Source organism: Cryptomeria japonica, chromosome 9 (genome assembly GCF_030272615.1).
Source record: "Cryptomeria japonica chromosome 9, Sugi_1.0, whole genome shotgun sequence".
NCBI lineage: Eukaryota > Viridiplantae > Streptophyta > Pinopsida > Cupressales > Cupressaceae > Cryptomeria > Cryptomeria japonica.
In genome coordinates this window covers 205,227,128-205,247,087 of record NC_081413.1, presented here as the reverse complement: position 1 = coordinate 205,247,087, position 19,960 = coordinate 205,227,128, and the positions used below count along the sequence as shown (strand labels likewise).

The 19,960-nt window shown below is 36.6% G+C and overlaps 1 protein-coding gene across 1 annotated transcript; it reads left to right on the top strand.

Annotated features, from left to right (window-relative positions):
• The first annotated feature begins 4,038 nt into the window (after nt 1–4,038).
• Nucleotides 4,039–5,391, top strand: LOC131038877 (uncharacterized). The gene is made up of 2 exons (XM_057971432.2): nt 4,039–4,688; nt 4,969–5,391. Exons 1-2 carry the CDS (start codon nt 4,588–4,590, stop codon nt 5,219–5,221), a joined length of 354 nt encoding a protein of 117 aa, XP_057827415.1. The 5' UTR covers nt 4,039–4,587; the 3' UTR covers nt 5,222–5,391.
• Nucleotides 5,392–19,960: the final 14,569 nt, after the last annotated feature.

Below are 19,960 nucleotides of genomic sequence, written 5' to 3'. Positions count from 1 at the left end.
CATTTTGCAAAAAATATTCACTTTCCGACACCTATAACTTTTAAACCATTAATAATTTGAAGATGATGTAAACTAGTGATTTGTAACATCTTTCTTGTAGATTCTAAATATAATTTTTTCAATTTTTTTTGAATAAAATTTTATTGATTTTTCCATCTCCCTCAAAAGTAGTTTTTAATAGCAAACAACATTTTTTAAGAGTGATGAGCATCCCAAAACGTATAATTTTTTTCTATAAATGATAAAAACTTATCTCTTTTAAATTTTGGTTTGTAACATCAATACCCAGGGCATACAGTTGGTTTGATAGTGATATGTTGAATATTTTTTATTTTAATAAGTTTTGAAGTTTGACTAATTATAATTTAGATATAGGTGTATGTTTGAACACATAACTTGTTCTATATATATCAAAATCCAGTTTTATTTTTTTTGTTAAAAAGAAGACATCAATATCTAGTGCATAGATATTTTAAAGAATTTTTTAGAATTATTTTACTATTTTTCCCAATGCATTGAACAAAGATGTTCATGTTCGGTGAAAAACCTACATTCATAAAAAATAAAATAAAAATATATTAATGAAATTAAATATACTAAAAATTATACTATTTGGAAAGCTTATAATAAGGACTAAATCCTTAAGAAAACAAAACTTCTAAATGAATTTGTTTGACCCCTCAAAAGTTAATGTAAAATTGGTTTTTTATCAGCATTTGATACATGCAAAGGAGACTCCATTGCAAGTATGATTTATAAGTAGAGAGGTTCTATCCAAGAAATTTTGATCTAAGAGCCTTTGATCTAACTCTCTTTAATTAATTACTTCAAATGGAACGTCTTAAAGCTTAAATCATTATATTTTCTAAAAAATGTATGATTTCAGCAAAAATCAGGATGTACCAAAAAGTGGGAACTAGCTTTGTGAGTTCACCCATGCATAGTACCTTAAAGCAATTGCTCTTGATAAGGCATATGCAATCACTTTAACATGGGGGCATACACTCTACTCAATGTTTCACTTTATGCACACACTATCACATATCTCGATACTCAAGTAACTTGGCAAGCTGAGTCTTTTGCTTTGTAATTTTGGTATTTTTCTTTTTCATGAATCATAGTAAGAAAACCTTACTACGCTAGTAGTAATCATTCTTTCACTCTTTCTCTTATGATGTCCCTTTTATCTTGATATTGAAGTAGTAAGATCCTAAAGTCCATTGGGGGCTTAGTGTGTCGTGTCCCTTTGATGTCTTGATGAAATTTTTCAATGCAAACCTTTGTACTTTATCGAGAGTATGCTTAATTTCATATTGCTGCTAAAGTGGGGGCTACATGTAGCATCCTAAATTGTACTCCCTTAGAATTTTGTCCTTATTTGGGCCCTCACCTTGGCATTCATTTTCTGAGCCCTTATCAGAGCCCCAATTCTTCTCACACCATCCATCAAACTTAATTTTTTCAATTTACACACTTTCTCCCCCAATCACATCCATCACATCCATCAAGCAATCAAGAATTCAAATTCAAGTGAGCAAGCAATCAGTCTGCTTTCAAGCATTGGAGTAGAAGTGAAGTCAAAATTAAAGCATTAGAGATGACATTCATGTTCTATGTTTTATGAAGACTACATGAAACCCTAATTCCTTGTGAAGACAAACAAAACTTTATAAAAAGGTATAACATTAATGTTTCAGACATTTTTCAACATTTACCTCAAAAGGAAATCACTTCCATTATAGAACTTCACTTACATTTCATTTCTATTTCATGGTTAATTCCAAAACCAGGGTTTGACCTAAGGCAAACCCCTATTCCCAACAAATTTCCCTTCTCTACTATGTGCAGGAGTAGGAACGAAGCTTAAATTCTCAAGATTGGCTTTATTCACAGAGACAAATAGATTCCCTTTTGGATGGCAAAAAGTTTGGAGGACTAGAGTGATGGGTATTCTGGTCTCAACAATTTAGGACAATCTTTTGGGAATAGATCTGAACACTCACATATTGCTTAGATCTTAGTTCATGGCTCTGTCCGATGACTGTAGCTCACTTTTATGCATAATTACTTTAATTTTAATACATTTACCCTGATTTCGACATTATTAATCAAATCAATTCAAATTAAAGGGAAAGAAGAGGCACATCTAAAACCCTTGGAATTTGATTAGAATCTAGTCTATCAAGTTTAGACCTATCAAATTCCTCTTTAACTAATGTAATTGGTCCCTAAGGAAAATTCATGGGTTTTACTTCATCATTGGGTGAAACCTTAATTTGTCACCACATTACACAAACATTCCTAGATTCATTTTCTAGAGTGTTTGGCGACCAAACCAAAGACTTATAGACTTATCCACATTCCAATATTCCTTTGCCAACACCCTGGTGTGCATATTGTGATTTTTTTAGAAACACCACAAAGAGACCCTTCTAAATCATTCTACAAAAAGACTCATACATCATTTTTTTTTCTTAAACATTCAAAATTCAATCATCGAAAAATTTCTTCAAAGGAAAATTTCCCCTATACATTGCAGCAAAGAAGAAAGCAATACTTTTAAGCATGTTTTCCTCTATACTTACCTCCTCACCCATGTCCTTGTTAGGAACCAAATGTATGTTTTTTATGGGTAGAGATAGCAACTTATTGAACTCTCCATAAGATAAGTCACTTCCTTTAAAATGAACATCTCGTTGTTCTTGAGCTCCAAACTTGGCATCCTATGGAATAGGCTCCCATTCAACACATTGAAGAGAATTGCTATAGGACTTAACCACCTTGTTCACACCAACACCATTACTCGTGTCACCACCTCCATTAATTTCTACATCCTCAACCTCCATAAGACACCATGTAAGACACTAGAAGAACAACTAGTGAGAGGGATCAAAAAATCAAATAGAAAATTTAAAAAGAACAAAGACAAAAAAGACAAGACCGCTAATACTAAGACCTAAACAACTATCATAACATAAGACTACCCACAAAAGAGAAAATTCACACAAATCTTTCGAGTGGTGAAGGGCACAAAATCAAATCAACTCTAAAAGGGAGAGTTGTAACAAGGTCAATAATGAAGAAACTGGAAGACTATTTGTCTTTTTCAAGAATCTTAAAGCTCTCACCTTCTAGACTCTCCCTCCAACTTGCATATCTAAAACTCTATTACATTATTATTTTTTAGAGTTTCTGCAATAATCCTCATAATTTGTTATCTCTTAGAACATTTTTACTACTGGCTTTCAAAATATGTTCAACCACAATGGAAAAACCCTTACATATAGAATATATAAGGTTAAAAGAAAATCTAACCAATCAGCTAAATATCTTATGTAACTAAAAAAATCAATTTAACTAGAACAACTCTTGACCATTTCACACCAAAACTTTACTTTGATATGAAATCAAGAGCCTCAATTGTCTAACCAATATTATAATTAGTAAAAATAAAATAACCAATAAAACTTATAATTAAATAAAACTATTCAAAGATATTTAGATGTCTAATAAAACATATTTAGGCGTTTCTCTTGATCTGAACCCTTTTAAAATACTGCTTACCTTTCTCACATTGTGTCTTGGTTCCTGTGCCAATTAGCCTTGTTGTCCTTACTCCTTCCATCTATTTAGGCACCTAGGTCTCCTAATCTTCCACTTCTCTCTTCCCATGCTTCCATTCCTTGATGATGGATCATAGAGTTTGATTTGAAATGTTAGATACATAAATATCTACGCAATCAAATCTAGAAAAAATAATAGCTAGAAAATTATGGAATGTGAAAATTTCATGTTTCTAATTGAAACCCTTCATGAAAGAGACTTGTTCAACAAATCTACTGCTTACCTTATCAAAAACAAAATCTATTATTAAATAGAAACTAATTAAATCTATTAATAAAATATACCAAAATAGATTAAGTTTAATTTACCTGCATTCTCTATAATTCAATTCAATGGAAATACAACTTTTACATATGACCTAAAACAATATCAGATTTCATTTTTGTTTGGACTACCGAAGACTGTTAATAGCTTATTGCTGCCTTCAGACTGATTTGTATAAAAAAGACAGCACCTAATTTTGCAAGCCTTCTATTGAAGATAATTCTCTGGAAATGGAAGGATAATGTAAGAAAATGTGGATAATTCCATCGATATTCTGACAATCAATTTGCACAGTTTTGGCATCATACAGATTCTTTTTGTTTTCCCAAAAATATTTTGCTGTTCGGCTGACGCCATCTGCTTAACGTGGCTTCCATGGCGTAATGCACCGTCTCATCGAATCATGCTTTCTATAGAACACCTGTTCAAATATCCTAACCCTTTCCCTTCCTTTAATTCTAAACTTTAAAACAATTTCTCCATTGTCACGCAACTCAAAGCCTTTAAATACTCAATGAAGTTGTCCATATCTTCTCAAAAGATAAGATTGCTTTTATCACCTCTCTTTCTCTGCGCACAACAATACTTGTCGAAAATTTCCATATCTACTAAACAGATTTGATTGCTTTGCTCATTTTCTTTTCTGTGTCCAGAAGGAGGAACTGCAAAAGCTCAGGAGAATCTCTGAAATAATAAGTGATGAATAAAGCTGCAAAAATGTTGAGGCTGGGTGAACTTACAGGAAACTTTGCTAGGGCATCTGCTCAGCCCAAGGCAGCAATGTTTCAAAAAGTTGCCTGGTAATCATTTCCTTTCTCTAAATATTTTTCTGTTTCGAAGTTTCTGGATTCGATTTTATAAATATTGTTCTTAATTTAGATTCTTCATATCATAAAATATGATCTTGATAAAATATTTACAAAATATTTACTCAATCAAATCTAAAAACTTTCACTCTTATATAATCTTATTTTAGATTCTTCATATTATGGTCCGAAAATATTGATAAAATGTTTAGAAAATATTTAGGTAATCAAATCCAAAAAAACTTTCATACTCTTATAAGATCTTATTGTGTAGGTTTGCATCTGAGAAAAAATCTTCTCCAGAAACAGGAGGATCTAAAACAAGTGGAGGAGATGGTGGAAATTTTAAGCCTCGATGGTGGAAACCTGATCCTGTTACAGGCGTGTGGGTTCCTGAAGAAAGTGAAGGGCAAATCGATGCAGTAGAAATGGAAGCGAAATATCGCTTTCGCAGTGAACCAACGGCCTCGCTTGATGAGAGAGCTTGGTGGTCTTCCATGGAAGAAGTTCCCGATAGGATTAAATAAATAAGGAAGTTTATTATTATCAGCCCAAGTTCGAGTCTCGTTGATGTCTCCCAAAAATCCCAGGTTTTAAAAGCTTTTAGCCAAAGAAATCTGTATGCTTGAAAATATTGTAATCTAAATAAAATGGCTTAATGAAACTGATCGATCTGCCATTCTGGTTTTTTCGAGAATCTTGATGATTTTGTTGCTGAAAGTTTATTGTTTGTGTTTAACTTTAAGCCGAAGAAGATGCCTGATTCGTGAAAAGTATCAAAATGTTTGCTCCAAAGAATATAGGTTATTGTAAATATATTCAATTTATTTTGGACGAATCCAGGAAATTCATTGATATTATATAAAAGGGTGATATTATATAAAAGGGTGTTTCTTTATGCAGTTTGAAAATGACTAGAATTAAAGTTATGAATATTATGACTAGAGGGTATGATTCCCTTCCAGATAATTTTTTTTTATTATTTTTTTAAGTAAAATATATTTAGAGTGTGTAGGTGTGTTTGATTTTATTAGTAACAAAATATACATATACTCACAAAAAGTAGGACACAAGGTCATTCTTCACATTCGCACAATACAGCAATAACAATAACAGTGGTGAAAACAGCAACAGCTTTTATGTGGGTAAAGGGAATATAATTTGTTAAAGTGCTAGAAAATAATATACTATATTTTTAATAATGCATGTTTATATATTATATATTTATATGGTATGATTATGTATTTCTAATTTTAGAGAAAGTAATCACATTTTATATAAATAGAATTTAGGTGTTTAAATTTAATAGAGTTAAAATTTAGTTTATGAAATGAGGTTGAGAAAGGAAATTAAGAGAAATAAAGTAAGCGAAATATACAAATTGAATTGAAGTTTAAAGGGATCTGTATTGAATTAATGTTCAAAAGTATGAGATAAAGATGATTGGTAATTAATGCTCTTGACATTCTATGTAATTACTTTCATGGTTTTTCAACAAGGAATATCTCTTTCTCAAATCTCAATTTTTTCTGCTCTTTGGCATTAGATGCAATTTCCAATTTTTTCTTATTTGATTTTGGACCTCTCTTGCCTTTTTGTTTAATATTTGTCTCCTTAATTTTTGAAAGAGTTTATTTAATGGTCCTTTCTTCGAGTATCTCTCCTTCTTCTTCCTCATACTTTCTTTCTTATTCTAAATTCAAGTTCATATCATCTTCAACTTCTATTGAGTTTACCTTGGTGTTATCTTGTGCTTTTGGGATCCCTATCAATTCATCCTCCTTACTATTGCCACTACCATTTCCTACTTCAATAGGTTCCTTTTCTTCTTTCTCAATAGTCTCACCATTCTCATTTTCATAGGTGAAGGAGGCCTAACTTCTTTTACCCCTTCTTCCATGGTTTCGTTTTCCTTCAAACTAGCCCCAATATCTTCTACGGGAGTTATTGTTAGGACTGCATCACTTCCTCCATTCTAAACCATCCAGATTCCATGGGGATCTTCAAACTTCTCATTTTTCCTCTTATTATCTATAGTTTCTAATTTCATCTTCTCTGTGATAAGTATATATATCTCCATATTCCTTTTTATTAGTTTCTATATGGGTTTGTTCCTGACTTTTGGATAATTTTCTTACTAGCACTTTTCACCTCTTTCTATTTTGATATAAACCAGCATCCTGATCACTAGTCTCCTTTATTGATTGCACCAAAGAAATATCCCATTTCATCTATATATGTCCCTTTGAATTACATTTTACACGTATGATCGAGTTGTCTTCTCTTTATATCTTCTATAACCAAACTCCATTCACTAAATGGATTTCAATGTCTTTGGGGGGTGGGGGGGTAGGGCATTAAACTAATAGACATCTTGGCATAAGTTCCAAAATTCCTATCCTCCATTTTTTCATCTACTTGAATAAATGTGCCTAGATTCCTCCCAATCTCTTCAAGATGTCCTCCTCCTAGTATTTCAATGGGAGATTGTAAAATCAGATCCACACAATGGTGTTTAATTGGTCTCATGTCTCCATGGGTTAAAGTTGGGGATCCATTCTTTCATGAAAATATTAGTCCCATCCATCAAATAAGGGTCATAGTTCTCGATCTTCCATTTATCCATATGTGATGAACACTCAACCAAGAAAAAGTCATTTGCTAGTGATTCCAATTATACATCTCTTCCCCAATTCTTATCACAATAGTTCTTTAATTTCCTATATGTCATCCATTTACCTCCCTATTTTATGAAAAATGTTACTTCCTTTAGCCTAGAAACTGAGTTTTTTATCCCATTACTATCTAGAAATAATGAAATGCATATTCTTGAAGGTTTAGAGTTACCTCTTTGTTTTATCGATATCAACTGCTTCTAATACATCTTATCCTTTTCTTTCCATGTTTGATTATTATAGATCTCAATCTCCTCACAATTTGGTGTTGGATTTGTCCTTCGCTAGTTGTGGTTGTTTTCAGCCCTTTTAGGGTTGTTTTTCCAAAATCATCCATACCTTTTCCCAAAAAATCTAGGTTGGGAGATGTGATTATTCCTATTTTGGTTCTTTCTATCCCTATTGTTCTTATTTCTCAGGATCCAAGATCTAACCTTCACTTGATTCTAAAATTAGGGTCTCCTCTATCACCCATGAAGAGTCTTGAGTCCTAGATTTCAGATCTAATTGGCCTCCCTAGGTTTTCATTTGGCTTATATATGTTGTTTCACCTCCCTTGCTTTCAACCATTAACTTTTTCCCTCATATTTATGTGGGCATTTGGCTTATCACGAGTCACTATGAATGCATTTATGATAAAAAGATTGCTATATTGGTCCAATTTGAGGAGATTCCTTATGACAACTATTAAAGTTTTTGTAAGTGGATTTTTGAGCTACATGCATGATTCCAAGATGGTGGGTTGTATGGATTTTTACCATGGTATTTAGAACCTTGTTTTGGTCCATGGTAATGCTTTATAGTGGTATTTTGGGCCTCCATAAGTCTATATATTGAGAGCCTAAGATGGAGACATTATGGGAGTTCATTTATGTATACAGGTGTTGTTGGATTGAAGGTTGAAGAAGAAAGGAAATGTTGTATGTAATCTCTATTTTATGTAGAAAATACAAGCATTGACCTCTCTTCTTGGTGGATTTTTTTCCCAAAAGGGTTTCTCCACGTAAATGCTTTGTTGTGAGATGTTCATCTTGTGTTGTTGATTTATAGTTCCTTATTGTTGCTATCTTATGATGAATTGATGTTTTTTCCTTGATGTTTTATGTTCATCTAAGATAGTTTTATTAAGCATGTTAAAGTGGTGATTTTTTGGCGTAACAAAGAAGATAAATATCTCAATGGTTTTTTGTTTAAGTCAACTTAATTTTCAGATTTGCATGTAGTCACAGTCTAAGCATTATTTATCTCATTGTTTTTATTAGATTCAAGGGTTTCCATGGTTTGCATTTGTTTGCATGTGAGTTGCATGTACTTGTATGAATTTACATGTTTTCATGTGCTGACATGTGAAGGATTCATGTTGATTTGGTTGTGGGTATTCCTTTATTTTGATTTCTTAGCTTGGAAAGCTTGTGGAAATTTGTTAGAAGGAATTGTGGATTGTTGGTAGCTTGTGGATTGCATTGGATGTTTAATGTGTTAACATTATTTTTCACATCTATGAGATTGAAAGACATGCCACCTCAAATGAATATTGTCAATGGGATCTATGTTGGGCTATCAAAACTCATGGAGGATCTTGTGTTTTATGGAGTTGATCATGGGTTTTCTTCTTGAATAATAGTGATTTGGAGCTTCAATTTGAAAATATGTTACTCTCATATTGTATGGTGGTTATGTTCCTTTTCCATGTGGTTATGTATAGTGAAAAGGTGAGCATGTTAGTTTTGTTTTTAGCCTTGTAGTCACATGTGAAAGCACCTACTGTTTGGATTACATTATGGAGTACTTATGTTGGGTTTATGGTTTTACCCCTTCGTTACATGAAAGCATTGGATGATTAGCCATTGGTTGACTATGAGTCATGGAGTTGGTTATTCAATGACTTGAATGCTCTGAGACAACTTGAGAATGACCATGGGGATAAGGCTTCTATGGGCATCATTGATGTGAAGGAAGATACCCCTAATGATAAGGAGACTGGGTTTGGTAGAAGAACACTTGCGAGCACAAGAAAGTTGTAAAGCCAAAGCAAGGAAATTGAGGATATCAAGCAGACGACTGATAATATGGAACAACTGGAGCTGGAAGCCGCTGAGATGCTTCAGAACTTAACCAACACTGGGCTCTTTCTCTGTCCGTTCTATTTGTTTTTGTTAGCTGTCTCTAGTTTGTTGGCTTTTTGCTCATCAGTTGTCCTTTTCTTAGTTGTTGTCTTTTGCATTTTGCTGCACTTTGATGTGTATCTTTTGATCTTTGGGTTGTAATGGGTTTCAGGGGGCCGTCAAAACCTATTTTCCCTTATTCAAAAACTTTATAGTTTTGCAATTTTTCATGTTTGTAAAAGTCATGGGTTTGTAAATTTATGTTTATTTCATTGATCAAATGACATATTTGATGCCAATTTCTAGACGTTGGAGTGGATTTCAAATTTACAAAGATGATTTTGTAGGTTTTACATGTTAACTAAAATATGTGGTATGTATATCTATGGTAAGACTGTATTCAGGGTGTTCTAGATGAAGGAAATTACAGGTTTGTAGGGTTGTTTGGAGGGTTCTAATTGATATATGGTTACTCCTATGTGGGTTTTTTTGGAAAATTGGATCTAGCATTGATTTTGGTGTTTCAATCTTGGAAATTCACTTGTTATGCCTGATTATCTCTATTTTGCATGTTACTGATGTGGATTTTGTTTGGTAGGCCTTATTCTTGATCACCATTATTACATAGGTATGTTGATTGTAGTGAGAAAATAATTTTGTGGACTACCTGATATAGTTGATCATTTGAATCTTTGTAGTAGAAAATGGTGCATGAGAAGCTTTGTTCACTTTCAATGGAGTTTTGGTAATGATATTGGTCTTGATGCCATGTATAACTATATATCACTTTTAGTGGGAGCTTTATGTAGTTACATTGTATGCTATATCTTCTTTGTTTCAAGATTTTGGTTCCAAGTTGTTAATGTTACAGTGCATATAAGTCCTGGATAATATTGATTAGAAGATGGAAGGTCTTTTGCAATACTTGTTGGTTTCATATGAAGCTCTTGGATTTTTTTTTCATATTGCAGTTAGAGTTTGATATTTTTGGTTCTATTGACCAATGATGAGAAATATTATATCTTCTTGGTTTGGAGATTGTGGTTTGACTATTCCCTTTGGGGTCTCTTGGTGTTGAGTTATTTGATCTTGTTGGGGCCACAAAGGATCTTTAGTTAGGAGATGGTTATCACAATGCTTGAACAAATTGCTATACACTTTGGTGGGAGCTTGAGGTAGTAATGCTAGATTCAACATACGATGGTGGATGGTCTTCTTCAATGCTTGTTGTTGTCATGGATGGACTCTTGGATTTTGTTTCATATATAGTGAGGGTTATCTGGCATATTGGGTTTCATTGACAAGAGATGAATATCTTCATATGTTTGGTTTAGAGTATGGTTTGTTAATCTCTTGATTTTGGATTAGAGTGTTGGCATCTTGTAGATTCTGTTAGAGTAATTGGGTCTTTACTTGATTAATTAAACAATATTTGTTTAATTCTTTAAGTTTCCAATTATCTTTTTACACTTAAGCTAACATTAGGTGCATATAATTAATTATTTTAATTAATTATTATGTGCAAGCCTAGGGTTTTCCCTTTTTAGGGTTTCTTGACCTATTAGAAGTTAATTTTTCTTTTCATTGTATTATCTTTTCACAATACATTTTTGGTGAATTGGAGCTCTCCTTTTTGGAGAATATTTTTCCTGTGTTTTGTATGTTCTTCAGATTTTGCTTCATTGCTTCTCCTTGTAACAGGTTATTCGGCTTGCAGAAGATCTTCAGGCTACTGTGGGGTTGTATTTCTCAACTCCTATATGGTATCAGAGCTCAGATCTATAGCTACCTGTTCCTATTTTTTGAGAATTTTGCATTTGAAGCATATCTGGGGTTTCAGGCATTTTTTGTGTGCTTAGGGTTAAGGTCATTTTTCTAAGCACTTTGGGCCTAAATGGACCTCACCATCATGCTTAGAAGACTCAAAAACCCCTATAGTCATATAAAATTTGTCCATTTTTTACCCTTGAGCATCTGGGTGATTTTTTTTCTCCAAGTCAGGCCGTACGGCCTTGGCACACAAATTGAGAAATTTTTTTTGCCTTTTTACGTCATGCAGGCCGAATTGTTTTTTATTTTAAAAAAAAAATTACAAAAAAAAAATCAAAAAAATCCCACAAAGGGAAGGGAACCAAAAGTTTTTTTAACAAAAAAATTGCTTGGGAACTGGACCTGACAGTTCAGCACCGTACGGCCCTGCGGACCTGTCAGGCCGGCCCCACCCAGCGTCACAGGTTGCAGACTCCCGCTCTGGCTTCGCTCTCCGGCGAAGATTCCCATCGCCGGCTGCCACTCCGGCCCCCGCCGGCCAAGTTCTCCTCGCCGGCCGATCTCCGGCCCCCGCCGATAAGACCCTGCCGCCGCTCCGACAACGATCTCCGGCCGCCGCCGGCTAGACACCACCTCTACTCCGCCGGGCCGTGCCACCTCCGCTTGGCTACTACGCCGCTCCGCCTCAGCACCACCTCCGTTCGGCCCATGCCCCACCTTCGCCCGGAGCACCAGCAGCTCCTCCTCTCTAGTCTTTTTGAGAGGGTGTTGGTTTTTTGGGCCTAGATTGTGCATCCGGAGTTGGATTTTGGCGAACGAATAGGCATTGGAAAGGTGATTCCAAGCCGGACCTTGTGGTGGTAGAATTTTTTCCTAAATCTATTGTTTGACTATATTTTTTACCAGTCAAAGTTGGGCTTCTTTTTTGCACTTCTGGGGCCATAGAATGGGCAAACGGACTCCATTTTTTGAAAACGAATAGGCGTTGGAAAGCTCTCAACATGCTCTATTCAGATTTGTGATCTTTTTCTCAAAAGTTTCACCAGGTACATGAGATATCAAATTGAAGTTTTTTTGCTTATGCACTACTTCCTTCTCATTACTATGTACTAGGGTTTGGGTTTCTCCATTGTGGGGGGGTGTTTTTTTCTCGCTTTATGTCATTTATATCAAAAATAAAGAACACATAAACTCTCAAAACAAACAAAACCTTCTGCATCTTCTGTCTATTCTGAAAGATCACATAATAAAAACAACCAACAAGCAGGTGCAGGTGTAGAGTTTTCTTTGTTCTCATGGCAGATCCTTCAGTTGAGTTGTTGACTTCACACAACTATCACACCTGGAAGCCCCGCATCACGAGGCTTCTTAGGTCACGAGAGTTGTGGGCTTCTTTGGATGAGGTTCAGCCAGACCTACAACGTCCTTATGAGATTCTTATGCACCAGAACAAGCTGGATGAGGCCATGGGTTTGATCGCTTTGCATGTCTCCAACAGTCTTCTGTTTCACCTTGATGAGTTACTTACTCCTCGGGATATGTGAGTTTGATTCTCTCTTTGGGAGGGTCAATGAGATTCGGGCATTACAGATTGAGGCAGAGTTGACTTCTTTGTTACTTGATTCCTTTCCCACTATTGAGGATTTTTTGAACAAATTCAAGACTACTAGATCTGTTCTTCAGGGATGTGGAAAGAACAAGACTGATACAGAGTGCATTCATTTGATTCTTTCGAAGCTTCGGGGTCCCTTTCAGTTTTTTGCCTCTGCTTTCTACTCCACCATGGATGGCTTGGGTACTAATTTCACCATGCCTAGCTTTGATGTCTTTTGTGAGCGCTTGTCTCGTGAGCAGTCTCATCTTTCTCAGTTGGATACGCTCTCAGGCTTCAAGAACAAAGCATTGGTTGCTCAGTCCTCTAAGGAGAAGGAGAAACGGAAGCATAAACTGAAGCCGAAAAAGCCTTCTGCAGGTAGTGAGAATTCCTCCAAGCCTGCTCCTAAGTCTGATTCAAAACCAGTTCCTCCCAAACAAGGGAAATCTTCACAGTCCGGTGAGTCTTCCTCCAAGACTAAGAAGAAATCATCAGACACTTACAGTTTTTGTGGAAAGGACGGACATCCAGTTTCCAAGTGTTGGAAATGATTAGAGGCTTTAGAGGAAGCCATGCAGCAACATCACATTTCCTCACCTCAGGCATCTTCTCCTTCCACAGGGAAAGGTCATGCTCTCACTGCTAGAGCTTCAACCTCTAGGTCCGCATGGATTCTAGATTCTGGTGCTTCTCACCATATGACACACACTCAGCAGTTGGTTACTTCTCTTGCCTCTTGTGGTATTTCACAGATTGCAGTGGGTGACTCAGTTCAGCTTTCCATCTTGGGTTCAGGTTCTGTCTCTTTGGATGGGGGTACTCTACAGGATGTTCTGGTTGTCCCTGACATCTCGACGAACCTCCTGTCCATTTATCAGATTTGCCACTCTGGCTCTGGTAAGACAGTTGAGTTCTGACCACATGATGTGGTTATTCGGGACCTCCATGACCCTGATTTGGTTGTGGCTTCTGGTAGTGTGGATTCTACATCTTGTCTCTACAGATTTGACAAATTTGAGCCCTCTTCGGGTACAGGTTCATCTCTCATAGCACATGCAGATTCAGTGAGTAAGATTTGGCATGAGCGATTGGGCCATGTCAATTACAGATATCTTCAGCAGATGAGTACACAGGCACTTGTTCTTGGGCTCCCACAGATTTCCTGCACTGATGGTGTTTGCCATGGCTATGTGCTTGGCAAGCATCACAGAGATCCCTTTTCGAAGGGGAGAGCCTCTCGTGCTTTGGCACCCTTGGAGTTGATTCACAGTGACCTCATGTCATTTTCCACTCCTTTTTTAGGGGCCAAGTATGTACTCACTTTTATTGATGACTTCTCCAGGTGCACATGGGTGTACTTTCTTAAGTACAAGTCTAGTGTCTTTGATTCCTTTCGAATTTTCAAGACATATGTAGAGAAGCAGTTTGGTTGTTCTATTCGACGGATACGTACAGATAATGGGGGGGGTATGTGAATCGAGCTTTCAGAGATTTTTGCACTGAGCATGGTTTGCAGCATCAGTTTACTGTTCCCTACACCCCTCAACAGAATGGTGTCGCTGAATGCAAGAACAGAACTTTATGGGAGATGGTGAATTGTATGATTCAGTCCAGGTCTATGGATTCATCTTTTGGGCTGAGGCAATCGATTGTGCCAACTATATTCAGAATCAAATGCCTCACAAGGCTATTCGACATATGACTCCTGAGGAGGCTTGGTCTCATGACAAGCCTGATGTTTCCATTTTTCGAGTATTTGGTAGTGCGGCATGGGCCTTTATTCCTGATGCTCAGAGGAAAGCCATGGAGTGGAAGAGCCGACCCCTCATTTTTGTTGGCTACTGTGAGGATGTTAAGGCGTATAGGTTGTTTGATCCTGATTCCAGAGAGGTCCTGTTTCGACAGGATGTTCAGTTTGATGAGCGTCTTCCCACAGTGGATACCCCGACTCCAGTGTTTACTCCTCTGCCTACTCTGGCCACTACACCACTTCAGGATCTTTTTTAGGATGATTCTGATGATGGTGCTAATGATCCACCATCCCCACCTCCACCTGCTCCACCTCAGATGCCCAAGTGGGCTCGCCTTACTGTTGCAGCGGCAGGTCCTCTGGCTGGTGATCCTTCATATACTTGTCGCACTCATTCTCATACTGTGGGTTCTAGTCTTTTGAGTCATGCTATTTCAAATGATCCTCAGAAGTTTTCAGAGGCGACAGGTCACCCTGAGTGGGATTGTGCTATGGAGGAGGAGTATTCTTCTTTGATGAGGAATCATACATGGGATCTCTATCCTCTTCCCAAGGGCAGAAAGATGGTTAGGTGTCGCTGGTTGTATCGCACTAAATATGTTGCTGATGGTTCCATTGATAAGTACAAAGCATGTCTTGTTGTGAAGGGTTTTTCACAGGTTGAGGGTATTGATTACTCCGAGACATTTTCCCCTGTTGCCAAGATGAATTCCATTCGCTTTATACTATCTCTTGCCGCTTCTCGGCGTTGGCCTATTTTTCAGATGGATGTGAAGAGTGCCTTCTTGCATGGGGATCTACATGAGGAAATCTACATGGAACAACCTCAGGGTTTTGTGCAGGATAGTTCTTTGGTTTGCAGACTTCGGTGTTCATTGTATGGTCTCAAACAGGCCCCTCGGGCTTGGTATGAGAAGATGGACTCTTTCTTGCTCTCCATTGGGTTCTCCCGCAGTCATTCTGATCACACCATCTACATTCATCTTCTTGAGGGTGGCATCTTGATTCTTATGCTATATGTTGATGATCTTCTCATCACAGGTAGCTCATCATCTATGATTCAACATATTTAGTGTGACTTGATGGATCAGTTTGAGATGACAGATCTCGGTCTGTTGCACTATTTCTGTGGTCTTCAGGTGATTCAGTCTTCTGATGGGATCTCTCTCTACCAGCAGAAGTATGCTCTTGACATGCTTCAGCACTTCGGCATGCTTGATTGCAAGCCTGCTCCCACTCCATTTCAGTCAGGGGTTGTTTTGACCACAGCTTGTCCCACTCCTTCAGTTGATTCTACACTTTACAGGCAGTTGGTTGGCAGTTTGTTGTAACTGACTCACACCCATCCTGATATTTCCTTTGCGGTTGGTCTTGTCTCTCGATTCTCCCATGATCCTCATGAGAGTCATTGGCAAGCTGCCAAACGTATTTTGAGGTACATTCAGGGCACTAGTTCTCATGTCATTCATTATACATCAGGGGAACCTCACATTATTGGCTACACCGACTCAGATTGGGCTGGTGATGTCACTGATCAGAAGTCTACTTCCGGCTTTGTTTTCTGTCTTGGCTCTAGTCCTATCACATGGTCTTGCAAGAAGTAGACTGCTCATGCATTATCATCTACAGAGGCTGACTATCGATCTGTTGTGCTCGCTAGTCAAGACATCTTATGGCTTCGACAGTTTATGACTGAGTTTGGTTTTCCTCCTGATAGTCCCACTGTTCTTTGGTGTGACAATCAGAGTGCTATTCATATTTCCCGCAACCCAGTAGAGCATCAGCAGACGAAGCACATTGAGCTTCACATGCATTTCATCTGTCAGTTGATTCATGATGGTTTTCTCATTCTGGAGTACATTCCCACTTCTGAGCAGGTTGCAGACATCTTCACGAAACCTTTTGCATCGCCGCGCTATCTTCAGTTGCGCTCTATGCTTGGGGTGAAGGAAGTTGTCCTTGGGGGGTCTTTATGAGGCCTTCCTTCCTTCTTCTTCTTTCAGCATGTTCTTTTATCTCTTTTTGGAGAGGAGTTTTTTCCCACTGGGTTTTCTCCTTTGTCTCTGTTTCATAGAGATTTCATTGTATTTGGGTACCTGATCAGACCTTGTTGTCGGGACCCATCTTTCATGCTTTCAGTAGTTGTTCTAGGTTTTAGCTTCTCCCTAAGTCTAGCTTAAGGGGGGGTGTTAGAGTAATTGGGTCTTTACTTGATTAATTAAACAATATTTGTTTAATTCTTTAAGTTTCCAATTATCTTTTTACACTTAAGCTAACATTAGGTGCATATAATTAATTATTTTAATTAATTATTATGTGCAAGCCTAGGGTTTTCCCTTTTTAGGGTTTCTTGACCTATTAGAGGTTACTTTTTCTTTTCATTGTATTATCTTTTCACAATACATTTTTGGTGAATTGGAGCTCTCTTTTTTGGAGAATATTTTTCCTGTGTTTTGTATGTTCTTCATATTTTGCTTCATTGCTTCTCCTTGTAATAGGTTATTCGGCTTGCAGAAGATCTTCAGGCTACTGTGGGGTTGTATTTCTCAACTCCTATACGCTCTATTGAGACCATGATATGTTATTTAGAAGATATAATATTCCTTTAAGGAAATGATAGTATGATATGTTTTATGTTTCTACAATTGGAACTTTTGCAATGGTCTTGTTGGTTCTCTTTGGTTTTCAGTTTTAATCATTTACTTGGAGCTTCATGATTTTGCAGGGTTGCATTTGCAGTTGGAATGGAATGATTGGTGGACATGCTCATGGAGATTAAAGACTTGGTTGAGCCTATTAGATCTCATGTGTTTTAGGATTGTCTATTGAGATAGTCACTCTTTGATGAGGATTTCAATAGAAATACTGAGGAGCCTACACCTAGTTATGGATGTGAATCTATTATGAATTTGAAGAGAAGAATGTTCTTTATTATAAGATTTTAATGCTTGGTATTGTGTGCAAATGAAAATATTGAACCCCACTCTTGGTCTACTCGACAAGTGAATAATTTGAGAGGTATTGCGCACTTGAATATCATATGCATTCTTATTTTGTATCTTGTCTTCCCATATGAGTTAAGTCTTGAACATAGATATTTTGAGGACTTTTTAAGAAGAAGATGCATGGTTTAATGGATTTCCATTGCTCTTCTTATTGTTGGTCTTGGGCTATGGATCTAGTTTTGAGGAATTATTTGGAGACAAGAAATGGTTTGCGTCTTTGGGCATATTCCCTATGTTGTAGGAATGAATGGTTTGTTTGATCTACCTTCAATATGAGAGGCTTACATATTTTGTTGTCATGTTTTAATTATACTTTGAATGCTAGATGTTGATACCATTGCAGTTTGGGATTGGGGAAGGAAATCGTACTTTACACCGCTTGGTACATGTTAGTGCACGACAAGGATATGGTTTTATTTACAATTTCTCTCTTTGTTCTTATTATTCTTCCTATCTTATTGAAGAACTTGGGAGAGCTATGGAGACTAGTGGTGAGATAGGTATTGCAAAAATTATGTTAGTAAGATGTGCATATCATTGTATGTTTACTTTCAGACACTATGTGATAGAAGGATTGGCCACATCCTCTATAGATAGACTTGATATGCTTTGATCTATTTTTAGATTTTACATTACTCGTGTAGTGAGAGTTTTTGGATATATGTCTAGTTATCCTCTCTAATATCTTAGTTTGCTAAATACTAATGTGATGATAAATTTTCATGTTTCATTGCATTTGGATCTATGAGTTATGCAATATATGGATTAGATGCCCATTTATTGTAGTGATATAACACAGATGTGGATTTTACATTGTCACATGATTCTTTCATTGTTATTTTAAAATTCATTTTTTATTCAAGTAAAAACAAGTTTTGAAGGGACCCAAAACCCTTTAACAATAAATCATAGAGTAGTCTAGACTTAATAAGGCATTAAGACAAAAAGAGACCACAAAAGACCATGTTGCCCTATAAGATATAAAATAATCCTCAAAACAAAGAGGGGGCAAACAAAAAGATAGACCAAAATAGCAGAAACCAGTACACAGCAGAGAAAACCAAACAGCAAAAATGCCAGTAGCAACAGACCCAATGAAGAGGCAACAGAGCACTAGCACTAGTCTAGAAGATTCATTGACTATGCCATCTCCTTTTCAATCTCAATCATTGTATTGGTGATCTTCTTTAAATTCTGGAAATCAGGAGGAGGTCCCATTGCCTTTCTCTTCAAGATTCCTCCCATTCTTTTGTTGGGGCCCAAGGAGATTTTCTGATCATTGTTGGTGTCCACATCCACAATATCTTTCAACTAGAACTATTCTTCAAGACTACTAATTATATTCTTAAAGCTATCAACCTTGACACCAATCATACCATGACTAGTTTTGACAACAACTTTGATAGAATCCTTTATTTTACCAATTTGTTCTTCCTAGCTCGCCATCCTAGCTTTAGTCTTTTTTGAATTTTTCAAAGGCCTCTATAGTAGTCTTTAGGAAATTTATAATAGAAGCCTTCTCTTTCTCGGACCAGGGACTGTTCTCATCAGAAACATGCACATTATCCATATTCTTAACTTTTTCTTTAATTACCTCCAAATAATTGCTATCAACTCTTTGTTTTAATTGGATATCTTTGATCTCATGGAAGATCCACTTGAAGATTTTGAAAGTGTCCACTGCCCCATCTCTGGCTAAGGTAAGGACATCAGATACAAACTCTTTCTCAGCACTAAGAAAAGGCGAAGTAGGGTCAAGGGTATTCGAAAAAGGAATTCTTCTCTCGGTGTTATGGTTAGGAAGAGATTCAATGGAAACTGAAGGAGAGGGATGCTTTTCCTAGCCCAAGGGAGTATCAGCCAAAACACCAGCAGTCTTAGAGCCCAAGTGAAGTTTCTAGACGGGGGGAGGGGAGCTGGAACCACAAGGTTTTTTGGATTTGGGGCTTTTCACAACAAGGCCTTTACCCTTGGTCTTAGGAGGGGAAGCTCTGGGGGTTAGTTTCCCTTGTCTTTGGTCATTTGTGCATTGGTATGTTGCATTATGATAGGAGGATGGATATTCAAAGTGATTTTAGTTTTTATTTGATATGTTGATGTCATGAATTTTTATCTATGTTAATTTATAACCTGGTTTGAGGTATGGTTAACTTGGATGAGTTGCAATTTGTTTTGGTTTGTATTCCAAGTGATATGATTAAGGTGGTTAATCATAGCCTTTGTTATCATTTGAATTTAATTCTTACATTCATGTAAATAAATTGGTGTAGGTTTCAGTGATAGTTGGTATGATTCACATTGGCATTTTCTTTTTCTTCCATAGGTGACATGTTGGAGGATGTGAGGAGTTCCTTCTTGATGATGGTT

Coding starts and splice junctions, on each gene's coding strand:
- LOC131038877 (XM_057971432.2), top strand. CDS start 4,588: ATGAATAAAGCTGCAAAAATGTTGAGGCTGGGTGAACTTACAGGAAAC. Junction 4,689..4,968: donor ATGTTTCAAAAAGTTGCCTG/GTAATCATTTCC, acceptor CTTATTGTGTAG/GTTTGCATCTGAGAAAAAAT.